The sequence below is a fragment of the Ovis aries genome, chromosome 1, assembly GCF_016772045.2.
Source record: "Ovis aries strain OAR_USU_Benz2616 breed Rambouillet chromosome 1, ARS-UI_Ramb_v3.0, whole genome shotgun sequence".
Taxonomy (NCBI): Eukaryota; Metazoa; Chordata; class Mammalia; order Artiodactyla; family Bovidae; genus Ovis; species Ovis aries.
In genome coordinates, this window is record NC_056054.1 from 229529146 (window position 1) to 229544842 (window position 15697).

General features: G+C 48.6%; 1 protein-coding gene and 1 long non-coding RNA gene across 2 annotated transcripts in view; one reads left to right on the plus strand and one right to left on the minus strand.

Moving 5' to 3' along the window:
- Positions 1–3696: 3696 nt before the first annotated feature.
- LOC121817081 (uncharacterized) lies at positions 3697–7418 on the minus strand. The gene is made up of 3 exons (XR_006056819.2): positions 6582–7418; positions 5932–6095; positions 3697–5813 (listed from the first exon to the last, which is right to left on the minus strand). It is a non-coding gene; the product is annotated as an uncharacterized LOC121817081 (long non-coding RNA).
- A 203-nt stretch (positions 7419–7621) lies between these two features.
- Positions 7622–15697, plus strand: part of RARRES1 (retinoic acid receptor responder 1) — a 42099-nt gene continuing 34023 nt past the window's right edge. The window contains exon 1 of the mRNA XM_004003212.6: positions 7622–7933. Coding sequence (XP_004003261.1) covers positions 7661–7933 — 273 coding nt within the window. The 5' untranslated portion in view covers positions 7622–7660. The remainder of the gene's footprint in view (positions 7934–15697) is intronic.

The following is a 15697-nucleotide window of genomic DNA, read 5'->3' on the forward strand; positions in this document are numbered from 1 at the left end:
CTCAGGAGAGACACTGTGGACCACCGACCCAGCATGGAAAATGTGGGGATTTGCAGGGTGAACCCAAACAGAAGTGAAGAGGTCACTTGGAGAATACAAGATGCGAACCCGAAGAACCAGGTGAGCTGAATTTTCTCCACAAGTGTTCCTAGTTCCAGGGCTGCAGATAGGAGCCTCTCGGCCACCCCTGAATTGAACTGAACTATGATGAAGCAGCTTTCAGTAGCTAAGGATTGATTATCCATATTCTTCTTCCGATTCCACCAGCATTCACTGATACCAGGGAGAAGAATAAAAAAGGAATATAGACTCAATGCCAGTAGCTCCAACAAAAGATGAGAATAAGAAGGCTAAAAGTAATAGCTAAGATTTTATTTAATGACCGGCAATTTTTAGACCCTGCTATCTCTCTACATCATTTGTGAAAATTTCACAGCTGATTGCATTAGTTTCAAGACTACACCTCAATTTTTAAATAATAATCACAATCATGGCCATTACTGTGAAGTGCCTTATGTGCGTGTAGATATTAGTGCCCAGGAGCCTCACTGACAATCCTGTGACAGAGGTAGTACCCCCAAGGCCTGGGGCGGGGGTGAAACAACCGGCCTCAGCTCACACTGGTGCAGCCGCTCCTCACACCGGGCAGCCTAGCTCCAAGTCTGAGCTCTGAGCCTCTGTGCGGTCTGCAAATGGAATAGAAACGAACCAAAGACGTACAGTTTGAATAAGCCCCTCTTTCCCCAAGCTCCCTTCCACTGTTAGCAGCTTCTGACTGTCCTTCTAGAGACGGTCTGGGAGAATGTCAGGATCCAGAAAGGAGCAGTTGGGGTTTTACATCGTGTGTGTGTGTGATAAGTCGCTTCAGTCGTGTGCAATTCTTTGCGACCCCATAGCTCCCCATAACCTGCCAGGCTCCTCTGTCCATGGGATTTCCTAGGCAAGAATACTGGAGTGGGTTGCCATTTCCTACCCCAGGGGATCTTCCCAACTCAGGGATCCTACCCGTATATTTACATCTCCTGCACTGGCAGGTGGGTCACTTGTGTATAAATTGGGGGTTTTCATCTTTACTAGTCCCTGAAGTCAGCTTTGCTCCCCAAGCCTCCATGGGTAAGAAAACATTGTCATTAAGGATACTCAAGATACCCTATCTGCACCAGCAGTGCTCTCATGGATCCTACTCTGAGCCACAGCCTGGATTCCAGTCTCTATCTTAGGGGTTCCTTCTCTTGCCCAGGGTCTTTCCTCCTTCCCATTCCTCCTGAGCCTGCTCTTCTTAGAGGAGCGCCTGAGGCAGTGCAGCTGACTGCTGTCCATCCTGGGAACAGTCACTTCTCCTGGCTCACCGCCTGGCCCAGCCTCTATGGCTGGAGAAGTAGGGAGTTGTTGGGGGAGGGCGTCTCCCTTCACCACCTGGTTTAGCCCAGTGTTGGTGGAATCTGCCAACACTGTCTTCTCAGGTTGGAGGGAGCTGGGGTGTTCCCTGGCCCAGCACGAGCAGACCCCCCACGGGGCAGTCTTAGAGCTCTTTGGTTCCTGCCAGTAGTACCTGCCTCAGAAATCCATTAGGAATTTTTCAACTGGGACAGCAAAATCATGCTTCAGTTGGCTTAAACAATAAAGTTGACTCACTGGTTCATGTAACTGAAAGGTCTGGATAGGGTAGGCTTCAGGAAGATCATGAACCAGCAGGTCAGTAATGTCTCAAGGACCTGGCTTCTTTTATGCCTCCTCTCTGCCTTCATCTGGAGAAGGCGATGGCACCCCACTCCAGTACTCTTGCCTGGAAAATCCCACGGATGGAGGAGCCTGGTGGGCTGCAGTCCATGGGGTCACTGAGAGTTGGACACAACTCAGTGACTTCACTTTCACTTTTCACTTTCATGCATTGGAGAAGGAAATGGCAACCCACTCCAGTGTTCTTGCCTGGAGAATCCCAGGGATGGAGGAGCCTGGTGAGCTGCCATCTATGGGATTGCACAGAGTTGGACAGGACTGAAGTGACTTAGCAGCTGCCTTCATCCCAACACCCACTCTCCTGAGGATGGCAAGATGGCGCCAACAGCTTCGGGGGCCATGGCTTCCTCTCAAAATCACAGCAAGAGAGGGAAGAACATGGTGTCTTAGAAGAGCACAGGAGCTCCTCTCCAAGACACCATCAGCAGCTCCTCATGATTCACTCTCTGTGTGGTCAGGCTGTTCAAGATGGCTGCTCTCCTGCTCTCTGTCCACCCCCTGCTCGACCAGTACCTGCTTCTCTCACATCACTATTTAGTCCCCTTAATCATAAGGCCCAATCAACCTCTTTTTTTCCTCTTCCCCATAGCAAAGACTACAGCCGTGTCCTGTCTGCTGTATGGGGTAGGGGGTGTCTCTCCAGGACCTTTGGCTTCAGACTTGTAAGCTCTGCTATCTGATAGCCCCTGATGTCTTGCTCTCTGTATTCAGGCTCTTTCTTCCGACTCACGGCTGGGCCGCTAGCTCCAAGTCTTGCAGGCCAGCACATGTCCAGATAGGTCCCTGAGTCTACGCCGAAACCCCCACAATGCCCAGGGGTGTGAAGGTGGAGTGAAGCACATTCAGCAGCACTGGGGAAGCGCAGGGAATGACAAAGATCAGAGCAGCATCACCCAGAGGAAGAGCAGTCCCTGCTGGGAGACCCCAGCCTTTTTTGTCCTTCTGCTTTTCTTAGCTAGAAAAGATGTTTTCCTCCATTTTATTTGATGACATTTTCACAGAAACACGTTAGTATTTACTAATAAGTCAGCAAGAGACTGCTGGTCAAAAGTCAAACTGAAAATTTCATCAACAATTAATTTACAAACCCCCCATTGTATAGAGATCCCTAGGTGGAGAATCTGGACAGTATTCTGGGCTGGATCTGTGGAGAAACAAAGCTCTTCCAGCTTCTGTAACCTCAGATGACAGCTCCTCTGGCTGAATGCCCAGCTGACTCCTCCTGTTCTCAGGTGTATTCTTGGGGCTTGGATACAGAACAGGGGGCCTGTGGCTCGTGGAACTGGCTCCTGAGTCCTCATACACACCCTCCACAAGCCGGGAGAGCTGGGGATGGCCGTGGCAGCAGGGTCGCCTTGCTCTTCTCTGCACGTCACGGCCCAGGCCCCTCAGGCTGCTGTAAAGGCACTTCAGCAAGCTTGTGTTTAGCTACCCGCAGGGAAGGCACATCCCAACTCCTCCTTCCTAGAGGAGGGGAATGAACAGTTAATGCCTCTCAAAGCCCTCCCACTTAGCTCTCTGGCCTCTTACCACTCAAAGGGACAGGAAGGGGCAGGGCAGGGGCCCAGGGCTGCTGAATACCTCGACTTGGACAATGAACAGCTGCCCATCCTGCAGTCTGTTCGATCAGAACTCAGGTCTCCTGGCTCAAGACTCTGCCCCTATTAAAATGGCAAAACCCCTGAAAGAAGCAAGCCAATGAACTGTGGCAGTCATTTACACTACAGTATGAATTAGCTCTTTGGCTCCTGTCCTGGATAGTCTAATGAGGGGAAACATGACTAGGCCAAAGGCAGAAGAGTGTTGAAAGGTGAGGTGCAGAGGGAGGAAGACAAGTGCAAACTGCATGTATAAGCTGAGGTCATGCTTGCTCTGGCTGTGCTGAGTGATATTAATAGAATTGTAATGTCCCTGTAGGAATGGTGATGAAGAAACTGATAGGAAGGGCACTTATATACAGCATTTCATTTATTTATTTAGAATGGGTAATACATGTTAAAAAACACTGCAAAAGGTTATATAGTAAAGAGTTTCTCACACCCCTGTCCCCCATCCCATTATTGCTATTTTCTTATAAACTTGTTCAGACATCTTTGCCTGTTTGCACATTTCTGTATATACTCATATCATGGCAATCCACTCCAGTATTCTTGCCTGGAGAATCCCTTGGACAAAGGAGCCTATCAGGCTACAGTCCATGGGGTCACAAAGAGCTGGACGTGACTGAAGCGACTTAGCATACGTGCATGCATATGTTTATATAGTTTGTTTCTTTTAGAACAAACAGTAGCATACAATTTGCCCTACCCTACACCTTGCTGTCTGTTAACATTATACCTTAGAGATGGCTCAGTTATCTACACTCCTGGATCTCATTCCTTAATGGTGGTAGAGTATCCCACTAGATGGAGGTACCATAATTATTCAGCCATGGGACTTAGATTTTTCCAGCTTTTACTCTTCACTCTTTCCTAAAATTTGTACTGATGCCTATGGTATGCCAGACACTGTTCTGGGGTGGAGAGCAGAAAATGAGACATTTGTAAAATGAATTTACAACCTACATAAGAGAGACACATTCTCATACATCTCTGTGTACAAGTGTGGATGTATCATTTCTATAAGCTACAGAGGTAGAATTGCTGGGGCAGTGGGTACATGAACTGCTAATTTTGATAGACATTACAAATAGCCTAGAAAAATATTATATCAATTTTCCTTCTGAATCTTTTCATACAATTATGTCTAAGTACATATATAATGATTTATACCATTGTATTTCTTAAACATAAGCCAAATTCTCCATTATAAAAATGCTCACAATCACCTGAGCCATGATTAAGGAACTAGAAGAAGGGAATAGCCACCCACTGCAATATTCTTGCCTGGAGAATTCCATGGACAGAGAAGCCTGGAGGGCTACCGTCCTTAGGGTTGCAAAGAGTTGGCCAAGACTGAGCTAACACATACACAAACATAACATACAGGACACTCTTGGCGGCGGGGGGGGCGGGGAGGGGGGGTTGGCCAGTCCTACTGGCTAAGACTTTCCTCCCTGCCTGCAGGACAGTCCTCCCACAACGCCAGGGAGACCAGGGCGGGATCAGCCCTGTGACACAAGTTCAGGCCCTTTGGCACACATGGTGCGCCGTTAACAACATCGCCCCGCACATGGCATCTGGCAAGAAGGAACAACACACACACAGTGTAGGAACTTAGGGGAAAAAATATTAGTGATTCTTGTGACACATCTCAGCCTGCAAGTGAAAATCGCTCAATTGAAAAATCTCTCAATTGTGTCTGACTCTTTGCGACCCTGTGTAGCCCACCAGGCTCCTCTGTCAATGAGATTCTCCAGGCAAGACTACTGGAGTGGGTAGCCATTCCCTTCTCCAGGAGATATTCCCAACCCAGGGATCAAACCTGAGTCTCCTGCATTTCAAGCAGATTCTTTACCATCTGAGCCACCAGGGAAGCCCCATTCCTTAGTGTTTAAAGAACTTCGATAAATCAATTAGAATCTCACAGATCTCACAGATAAATGGACAAAGGACAAACACACAGTTTTCAATCAAGGGGATCTTCTCCTGTTCTAGAAAATCTGTTAATAAAGTGAATACTGTAATTAACTTTTGAAATATGTGTTCCTGACCAACAATCTGGCCCAAGTGTAGTTACTACCAATATTATAAACAGCTGACCTTGGAAGAATTCTCTGTACTCAGGCAGTTATGCTTGTTCCCTTGTGTGACTATTTCTTCTTAGGCAAGAATACTAGAGTGGGTTGCCATTCCCTTCTCCAGGGAATCTTCCCAATGCAGGGATCAAGCCTGGAGCTGTGTCTGGAGCTGTGACAGCCATTCTATAATCATGGAGGTGAGTCTATGGACAGGTGAGTCTGTGGACAAAAAGCCAAACAGCTGAGGAGAGCTGTGCAGAAGGATGGAGAAAGGCTGAATCCTTCAAACCATCCGGGAGACCTCCCACTCCACACCACTGCGGAGTCCACAACGTTGATGAGTTTTCCTGTTACTGCAGTTGAAAGCTGCCCAGCACCCACTGGGGGTGAAGAACTGAAATAAAATAAGGAAAATTTAGTCTTTATAAAACCTGGAAGTGATAAGTTCTCAAGAAACCTACCATGATAACCCCTTGGAGGAGAAGATGCCTGGATTCTAGGAAGATACTTACTTGTGTCAGGCTGCCTCTGAAGGCAAGAAACAGAACCTTCAGCTTCAATGAACATAAGAAATGAGCTCCAGGATCAGCTGATTTGGGTGCTCAGCGTCATCAGGATCCCGGGCTCCTCCTTTCTCTTCTGCTCAGCCATTCTACAGATGGGCTTCATCGCGAGACTGTTGGCAAGATAGGGGCGCACTTACACGGGGCACACCCAGACACAAAATACATGCTCTGCTGTCTTCCCATTGTCCCTCAGACCTGGCGTTCAGCTGTCTTCTCCTTGTCCTCTCCCTCCAGCGGCACCTGCTCGCGCTTCACACATGCCAGTGGACTCCTGCCTCGGGGCCTCTGCACTTGCGGTCCCCTCTACCTACAGTGCTCTTCCCATACATGTCCACCTGGCTCCCTCATCTCTCCTTCAGGTCCTTACTTAAACATCACTTTCTCAGTGAGGTCTGCTTTGACTACGCTATTTAAAATTATAACCAACTCCCCATCCCCTTCTCCACAGCGTGTAACTGCATCCAACAAAGGGTCCATTCCCTTGCCTCTTGGTCTCCCCTTGCCTAGAAGGTGTGCTCCGGGAGCCTGGAGACTTATCAGATTGCCCCCCTCCTCACTTCCCTCAGGGCCCAGCAGGATGAGTGTTCCATGAATACCTTGGAGAAAAGACGGGCACGAGAGGGACAACATCCAAACGAAGAAATGGGGGAGGAAAGATGTTTTCAAAGATGGCGTCCCCATCTGTCGCCCCCGCCCCCAGCCTTCCTCCGCGCATATCTTATCCAGATTCTTTTTATGTGGGGCGTCAACCAGTAACCAGCAAGAAGGGACTTTCTTTGGTTCCTCGGTGGGGATGGGGTCAGCGAGTGTTGGGGAGGGGTAGACCCCTGAACAAACTAAAGACAGGTGGGAAAAAGGAAGCTAGGAGTGCCTCTAATTCCGAGTTCTCCTTGGCTTTCTGTCTGTGACTTAAGAACAATGGCCCTCTCCTTCCTTCACTGCCACGTGTCTAAAAAGAGTCGTCAACCCTTGCTGCCTCCGCAGAACTACAGCCCAATCCATGCCTCACTTCGCTGGACTCTGGATTCCACGCCCACCTGCGCCCCACCACGGTTATCAGCGTTTCCAAGTGCAGTGGGGCCTCTAGGTTCTTATCAGCTTACCACCGCAGCCCCCTCTCTAGCCCCAATTCTCTGGGTATCTGGCTCACTTCAAAGTCATTGGGCTATAAGGACCCCCATCAATGCCAGCGTCACGTCCTGTTCTCCACCCGTTTCCAATTTCTTCTTCTGGGAAATAAGCTCCAAGCCTTGAACAACTGAAGCAGGTTTGCTGTGAAACCCCGAGGGCTTCGAAATCACAGCAACCGCAGCCAGAAACCAGGTCCCCGCGCTAGGTTGTGGGCGCGGGGTGGCGCCGACCTGGCCGCGCTCCCTGGAGAGAGGTCTCCACTGCCCCTCGTCCCCCTGCCCGCGCGGCCCCGGCCAGACATCCCCGCCCCGCGCCGCGGAGGCGCCGCCGCGTCCGGGTACCGAGCCGGGGCAGCTGGAGCCCGGGCGGAGTGGGGCGGGGCGGAGGGGCCCTGGGTTGCGGGAAACGCCGAGAGGGACCCGGACGCCCTCCAGCGGGCCGCCCTGGGGGCGGCGGGGAGGGGCCCGCCCGGCCTTATTTCCTCAAGCGCCGGCGCCGCCCACCCGAAGCTCGGACCGGTCGAGCGCCGCGCCAGCCCGCGTCCATGCAGCTCCGCAGGCAACCGCTTTCCGCTCCCCGGCCGGGGGACACGCGCCCCGCGGCCCAGCGGCTCGCGGTACCGCTGCTACTGCTGCTCGCCCTCCAGGGGGCGGCGGCGTCCGGGGAGCCCGAGGACTCCGGGTGGCTCCAGGACGCGGAGCCCTCGAGCCGGCTCCTCTCGCAGGCGGCGCGCGCGGCGCTGCACTTCTTCAACTTCCGCGCCGCCTCGCCCAGCGCCCTGCAGGTGCTGGCGAATGTGCTGGACGGCCGCGCGTGGGTGAGTACCCGAGCAGCACGGGGCGCGCGCGGGGACCGGCCGCCAGCCGCGCGGGCGCTGACTGCCGAATGCGCGCGCCCGTGCTGGGGCTCTGCCGGCGAGAACGGTGTGCGCCAGGTGCGGAGACAGCCCGGAACAGTTCCCGCGCTTGGAAGGGCCCGTCGGGGCGCAGAGTCCGCGGAAAGCGGACTTGTTCTTTCTGGCATTTACAAGGCCGTAAAGAATTTTCACAGGGTAGCTCCCATACCTGGGAAACAGGTACATGGGGAAACTGAGGAACAGGCCCTAAAGGCCAGGCTTGATCTTTCCAGAGTTGGTTGCTATGAGGTGGTCACTGAATGCACGACTTGAGCGTCAGTTCTGGACAGGGTTTTTCAAAATCCAAGCCAGTTCCCACGCCGAACCGTGGACGTTCCCTTGTCAAATGCAGGCCGTCTTGCAAGGGTTTAGGATAATATTGCAGTTTACGCGTTGGCCTGGCCAGGAACCTTCGTAATCCTGGCGTCTGCTTTAATCTAATAAGAGTGAATGACCCAGGGCTGTTGTGTTTGTAAACGGAATGAATGAGAATTTGGCAGCTCATTGTTTCGTTGCTGATTTCAAGGCTGTAGGTACCATTTTGTGTCCGTGGAGCTCTGTTGCTTTTTCAAGTAGAAGATGACTACGAAAGTTACAGAACTACCCTGTTTGTCCCCAAAGTAAGGATGCTCTTTCCAGCAACCCCCAATATTCCACAAAGCCTGTAGACTCATCATTGAAGAAGCTAGAGTTTAATGAAGAGGATAAAGAGAAAGTTTTAAGGAGTGGCAGTAGAAGTTTTAAGATAGTTCTAGACGTGATGTTGGGGGTGTGAGAACGCCATTTGGAAGAGAACGCCTTGGTTCTTCAAAGACTTAACCCTGCACCCAGTTTGGCTAGATTTATTAACTGGTGAAATCATTTTTTTTTTCCCTAGAAAAAGGAAACCTGCGCTTGTCACTTGTAACAGAACTTGCTGTCTCAAGGAGGTTCAGTTTAACTCCCCCGCGCCCCCCACTTCCCCGCAGAGAAGTGAGGGAATAGAACTTGAGAACTTTCTATCAAAGTGGAGAGTAGCCATGTCCCAGAGCCCGAACAGCACCCCCCCAACACCCCCACTCCCCGCCTGGAGATTTGCTCCCTGCTTATCAGTGGGAAGGATTCTCTACAGAAAGCCAAGCTTAGATTTCTAAAGTGCACCAGGAATTTTTCAGCCCCAGACATGTTTTTCCTTCTTCTGACCATTAAATAATTAAATAATAAAATAATTTGCATTTTCATGCATTTAGTTATCCCCTTATTTTTTACTTACATAATTTTAATTTTTAAAACGTTTTTATTTTATATTGGAGTGCTGATTAACAAAGCTGTGATAGTTTCAGGTGAACAGCAGGGGGACTCAGCCATACATGTACATGTATGGCACCCTCCCATCCAGGATGCCATGTAACATTGAGCAGAGGTCCATGCGCTATACAGTAGGACCTTGCTGGATACCCCCTTTTAAAAAAATTGAATTTGTGGCATCTTTCATAAAATAAACTAGCTCTCAAAATCCAAGTGAGTGAAGAAAATTTTTCCTTTCTTATCCAGAGAGCTCAGTTACTCTTTTCATCTGTAATAATATAATCCTGAATTTTAAAGGGATACTCCTTTTTGGCCTAAAAAATCCCAGGGGTGTGGGGGTAATCAATAAATTAGAGACAGATATGCATGAAAGGGAGGAGGAGTTAGTAGAAGAACCCAGAGCCTTGACCCTAAGAAAGGATATATTCCTGTGATCTTCTGGTTTACTTTTACATTTCCTCCAAAAATGATTATAAGTGCTTTAACATCAGGGAGCCAAGGAAGAGAACTTGGTGACTTTCAGGGCCAAGACTCTAAGTGGTTTCAGTTTCTATGGAAATTCAATGAAATTGCTTGATTGCAATCACTTGATTGAATGAAGCTACTTGAATGAGGAGAGACCTTTAATGCAAGGAATTTCTGCTTCAATTACATGAGCAGTTGTATCGTTGACAAGAGGTGCAAGATGATAGACTCTCAACTACTTTATCCAGTCAGTGCTTTAGTAGAGTAAGTGCTGAGTTGCTGCACAATGTCTTTCATTCCTCCAGGACTGACTCTGGGTTTAGCAGGCGGCTGGGTGGGTAAGAGAAGTATAGCTGGTAGCATCCTTCTCCATCCTCTGGGTCATTGTGTCTCTTGGTAGATGAGAGACTGGGACCAAATCAGGGTTTTTCAAACTAATGGAGCACTGGTTGGTTATGACATCTATTTAGTGGTTGCCATTGTTTTTTGTTTGTTTTTAATGAAACAATTGGGAATACAAATTGTTTAGCGTGCATTGCAGAGTAAAGGTAGGCAGTGCCTCAAAAGATCGCAAACATACATGTGTGAAATGGTTCATTATGAAGCATGCAGTTCTTGTGCGTTTCAGTTGAAAAAAATTTGAAAGCCTGTGAGCCAGATGATTTTTAAGACCTCTTCCAGCTCTGAAATTTCTAAATTCTAAGTGATTTTTTGATTCTGGGTGAATCCTTTATTTTAGGAACAATATTGCCCTCTAGTGGTAAAATGCAGTAACAGCTATGGTAGTGAAAGTGTTAGTCACTAGTCTGTCCCACTCTTTGCCTCCACATGGCTGGCTGTGGAATTCTCCAGGTAAGAATAATGGAGTGGGTTGCCATTCCCTTCTCCAGGGGATCTTCCTGACTCAGGGATCAAACCTGGGTCTCCTGCATTGCAGGCAGATTCTTTACCGTCTGGCCACCCACGATGGTAGTAAATGCAAAGAAGTATTGAGATTCTCAAGTCAGAACTAGCTGGTAAAACCACTTGTGAGTATTCTGTTTTGTTTACTGATCATAAGGGAGATTGTAAGGAGAGAGGTATAGTGAGGGACACAGGCACCCCTCACTGCCCCTGTCTGATGACCTCTCTTTCCCAACCGTACACTACCCTTCCATGACCAGAAGGCTCCTGTTTTCTGATGCCGCAGGCCCCAGAGCATGGAAGGTTGTGGTGTTGAGAGCTCCTATGCTACCCAGGGTACCCTGGATAAGCCTGCTTCCGACCACCTGGGGCTGTCCCTTACAGTGAGGCAGGTACGCTCAGGACACTTCTAAGACCTACAACCACTAGTCCTTGCCCCAAGCATCTGGTGAGAAGCCAGCCTTTCCCTGGCATTTAGAAAGACTGGTGAGATCTTTGTGTGCACAGACTTAAGAACAAAGGCAACCCATTTGAAATCAGCCCTTATTTGGGGATTACTCAGAGGACCAGGCCACGACCTGGTTGGAAACATTAATCAAAACAGTTGACCAAAGGTAAGGTGGGGGGAATTATGCCCAAACCTTAACTGCTTCAATTTAAATGAAAATCAGCAAATATAAAACTATCATCTGTCTTTTGGTGTAGCGTGAAGGACATTAATGGGCACTCCTTGCTGTCTTTCAAGCACGAAGATCCACCCATAATGGGCATCTGTGACTTTCACTTTTGTTTACTTACAATGGCAGAAGCACTTGCAAAGAATACAGTTCACAATCCTCTCCTTTTACTTCTGACTTTTCTTGCCTAACCCTGACTCACTCACACCCGGTTAACCAGCAAGAGTTACTAGAGACTTCATCAATTCTCTTTACAGTATTTAACTTGGATTTTGTGGACTTATGTTTTTTTCTGCCTACTCTTCACCAGTTTACTTAACAATTTTGCAGCTAGATAATGTGTATACCTAACATAGGCAAGTTTCAGAGCAAAACAGCTGACTTCTGTTGATCATCCCTCCCCCTCCCCAAAGGTGGGCTGGCTACTGCGTGCCCTCCCTCCCCGCACACCACCACCCCCCCCCCCCCCCCCCGTGTCTATGGGCAGAACAAAGCCTGTCCACTGAGCTGACAAGGCTGGGAGAGCGCCTAGTATACTAAGAAAAAGCTTCTTCCTTTATCCCTTTTCAATCTATAAAGCACTTTAATACAGCATAATTCATCTAATTACTGCTCTCCTTGAAGTCTTCTCTCCATTAATGTCAATAATTCAGAGGTGATGGTTCACAAGAACAGAAAAGCAATGCATCAAGCAGACCATAGAAAAGAAAAACTGGAGAATGAAGAAGGCTGCAATGAATATGGAGGGGAAGGATATGTAGTAAAACCCTAAAGCAAAAGAATCTCTACTTTCACACAAGGAAGGCTTCTCAGTGCTTTTACAGCCCCCATGAAAGACCCACAGGGGGATAGCTATTGGCAGGATGGAGGTGGTGCTCCTCAGCGCCCTCTGCTGTGTTAATGAAACATAACAATCCAGAAAGCACAGAACAGAGACCTTCCAGGGCACTGTACCTGCTGAGATGGCACCGGTGCCCCCCATGTCTCTGCCCTCCTTCTCCCACCCCCGCCCGCAGTGCCCACTTAGCCTGAAGGCTCTGACTGCAGAGTTTGGATCCAGCACCGAAGTGAAAAAGGCCCTGAGGTTGAATCTAGCCTTGGCCTTCCCAGCCTCGTCCTTCAGTCACCCGAACCAGCTACAAGTGAGCTGGCAAGTAGGAATGCTTTTAACCAGCATGTAAGAAGTTGCTTTTGAATCACACACATTTTTTTTTACCAGCCCACAACATTTCCACTCGTCTTGCCACACAGGGTGTCAGAGCCAAGGATGCGTGTGATCACAGAGGGTTAGTCTTGGCCCCAAATAAAGACCACTGCTGGTGGGTCATGAATTTAACCACCAGGAGTCTGGCTTTGTGGCATGCTCTTCTTGAACAACCTAGGTGGTTCTGCTGGAGACAGAATGTAAATAGCCCTAAAATGACTGATCTTAAAGAGACACAGAATGTTAAATACACAAACACACACAGTCTCCCGAATCCCACCCGACCCTTGATCTCAGAGCATCAGCATGAATCACCTAGAAGTTCGTTCACGCTTCTGCAGGCTTGGTGTTTATTTGCCTTTGTGATGGTCCCCAGTTTAAGAGGTTTGCACAGAGTTAGTCCCATAGTAGCAGTAGCACTTCACCTTGGGTTACTTCTTATAATCATTCAGGATGTCTCTGGCCAGTAAAGTCGAGTTAGAAAAGAGTCTTGTACCATAGCTGTATAGGAGATGATGTGTCTCAGTACGGATGGCCCCAAGGGAGGTGCCCACACAGAACACTAGGAAGGATCACAAGTAATTTTGTATCTGTATTGATTTCACTGCTGTGACAAATGACCACAATCTTTGTAGGAAAAAACAACTCCCACAGATGCATTCTCTTGTGATTCTGGAGGTCAGAAGACCGAAATCTAGGTGTTGCAAGGGTGTTTCCTCTGGAAATTCTAGGGGAGAATCCATTTCCTTGCTTTTTCCAGCTTCTAAAGGCTGCCTTCACTCCTTGGCTCGCTCTCCATCCTCCATCTTCATAGCCAGGAGGCAGCATCTGATGATAACACTTGTAAGGACCCATGTGAGTACACTGGGCCCACCTGGATGAGCCAGGATACCTGTCCAGCTCAGGGTCCTTAACCTGATTGTACTGGTCACGTCCCCTCTGCCTTGTAACATGTTCAGATGCTCAAGAGATTAGGATGTGGACCTCTTTGGGTGCCAATCCTCAGCCCACCACACCCAGCTTCTGGGTGACTGTGAGCTGATGCAAGTACTTGCCACACCACCAGACACGTGACTCTGCTCAGGAAAGGGCAGCTCTGGCTGATCTCTGCAGCCCCAGTAACCTCCTCACCCCCCAGCACGCCTGCCCTTCATATTCTGTCTTGACTGGCACTTGACTGTAGGCTGCTTTGTGCTCCTGCCCTGCACATGTGTCAGCTTCTACAGGGTGGAGGGCATCCCTTCTCTTTATCTCTCCCACTGTACTGATGAAGGGACCTGCTAAAGACAATAGGAAGAAGTGCCTTAGGAGGTGCTGATTTCCCCATCTTCAACCAAATGCTGAATAATCAAGTGTGGGTCAATTCTATGTTGGCAAGAAGTTGAAAGTCTCCAAGTCTAACATTCTATGAGTCTATATCCTTGAATTTTTCTGACTACAAACCCCAAAAGAAAAATATTTAAATATGTAAAGCATAGTGATTAAGATAATAAAATTAGATGAAAACAAAGGCAGCTGGAAGGGTGTTAGGACCACTGGGCACCTGGAACAGGAGGCCGGTCCAGGTCCCAACCCATTCCCAACCTGCCTACAACAGCTCGAATCCCTCTCACAATCAGCCTTTCCTGAGGAGCCCCATCCTGGGCCAGAGGGGAACACTGCCTCTGACCCTTCCCACACCAGCTCTTTGGGGAGGGTCAAGAACTCATCCCCAGAGTTGGCCAAACAGCTTAACACATAGTAGTCTGCCTGTCTCTCTCCACTACTCCTTAGCCTGATAGTGTCCAAGGCAGAGATCTCCTTCATCCCCATGGGATAGGGCCTGATCTGAAGGTCACTGGCTTTTGCTCCATACCTTGCATTCACCTTATCCGGCATTGCCTGGGAAAAGGAAAATGCAGCGAAATAACTCCAGGGCATGATGTAATACATTCGTGTTCTTCCTGTCCAGAACATAAGTGCAGCGCAGCAATTTTTATCCACAAATGAGTTGTTTACTTGTCTCCAACTAAGCCTGACTCATAAAACTAACCTTATAAAATGAAGAAGTTTGCTTTTCCTGGAATGGCATGACATTTATGTTTTCTTACCAAACGTGAAGTCTGGAGGGGACATTTAGAAGCCGAGTCTGGTAGGTCAGTGAAGCTCACTGTGCTCCCGAGGGGGAGATTAGCATCAGCTTTGAGCTCTCGACAACTGGCCTGTCCCCGCTGCCCACCCCCTCGGTGTGGGAACATGAAGTTTAAGGCTATCACTGCCGGCTCTAAGGCCACATGAAGGGACTGTGCCTAGAAACCAACAGCAGGGAGGAAGAACATGAGACAGTCTTTCCCTAAAACGTAGAGTTTTCTTTTTCTTTCTCTCTTTCTGGCCACACCACATGGCATGTAGGATCTTAGTTCCCCAACCAGGGGTCGAACCCACACCCCCTTCAGTGGAAGTGGGGATTCGTAACCATTGGACCACCAGGCAGTTCCCAAGGGTTTTCTTTGTAGAGATGAGTTTTGGGCAGAATCGTGTCTTTAGAGACTCCCAGAGTCACGGCATTTTTGCATCCCCTACAGCAGCTGGCAGCAAGATTTCTCTGGGTACCAGCCCTACTCCTCCATTTGCCCAGGTTTTTGTTGGATTTGATTGAGTTTAAAGGGGATGTTAGGTTTTTAAAATGTGCTCTTAGAATAATAAATGCCTATTCTCCATCCCTTATTAGGTTCCTCAGTTTTATATTCAGTACTCGTGCCCCATATTTCAGTGAGTTTTAAACAGGCAAGCAAGCATTGCATAGTATCTAATATAATGATAGTCTGGACATGTGCTGGAGGAAACATCTTTGATCCCACTCACCTGAAAACAAAAGCTTTGTATTTTACAGAAAACAGCTTTTTTACTGAAAAATGAGACACAACTTAGTGGAGTCGCGTTTGGAATGTGTGATTTTTAACTTCTGGGTGTAAATTGTATTACATGGCCAAGTCGCTACCCATGTAACAGGAAGCAAAGAAGTGAATTTTCTTCAAAAACAATTTTAGGGACTTGCCTGGTGGTCTAGGGACTCCCCAGGTGGTGCTAGTGGCAAAGAACCCACCTGCCAATGCAGGGGATGTAAGAGACTCGGGCTTGATCCTGTGTTAGAAAGATCCCCTGGAGAAG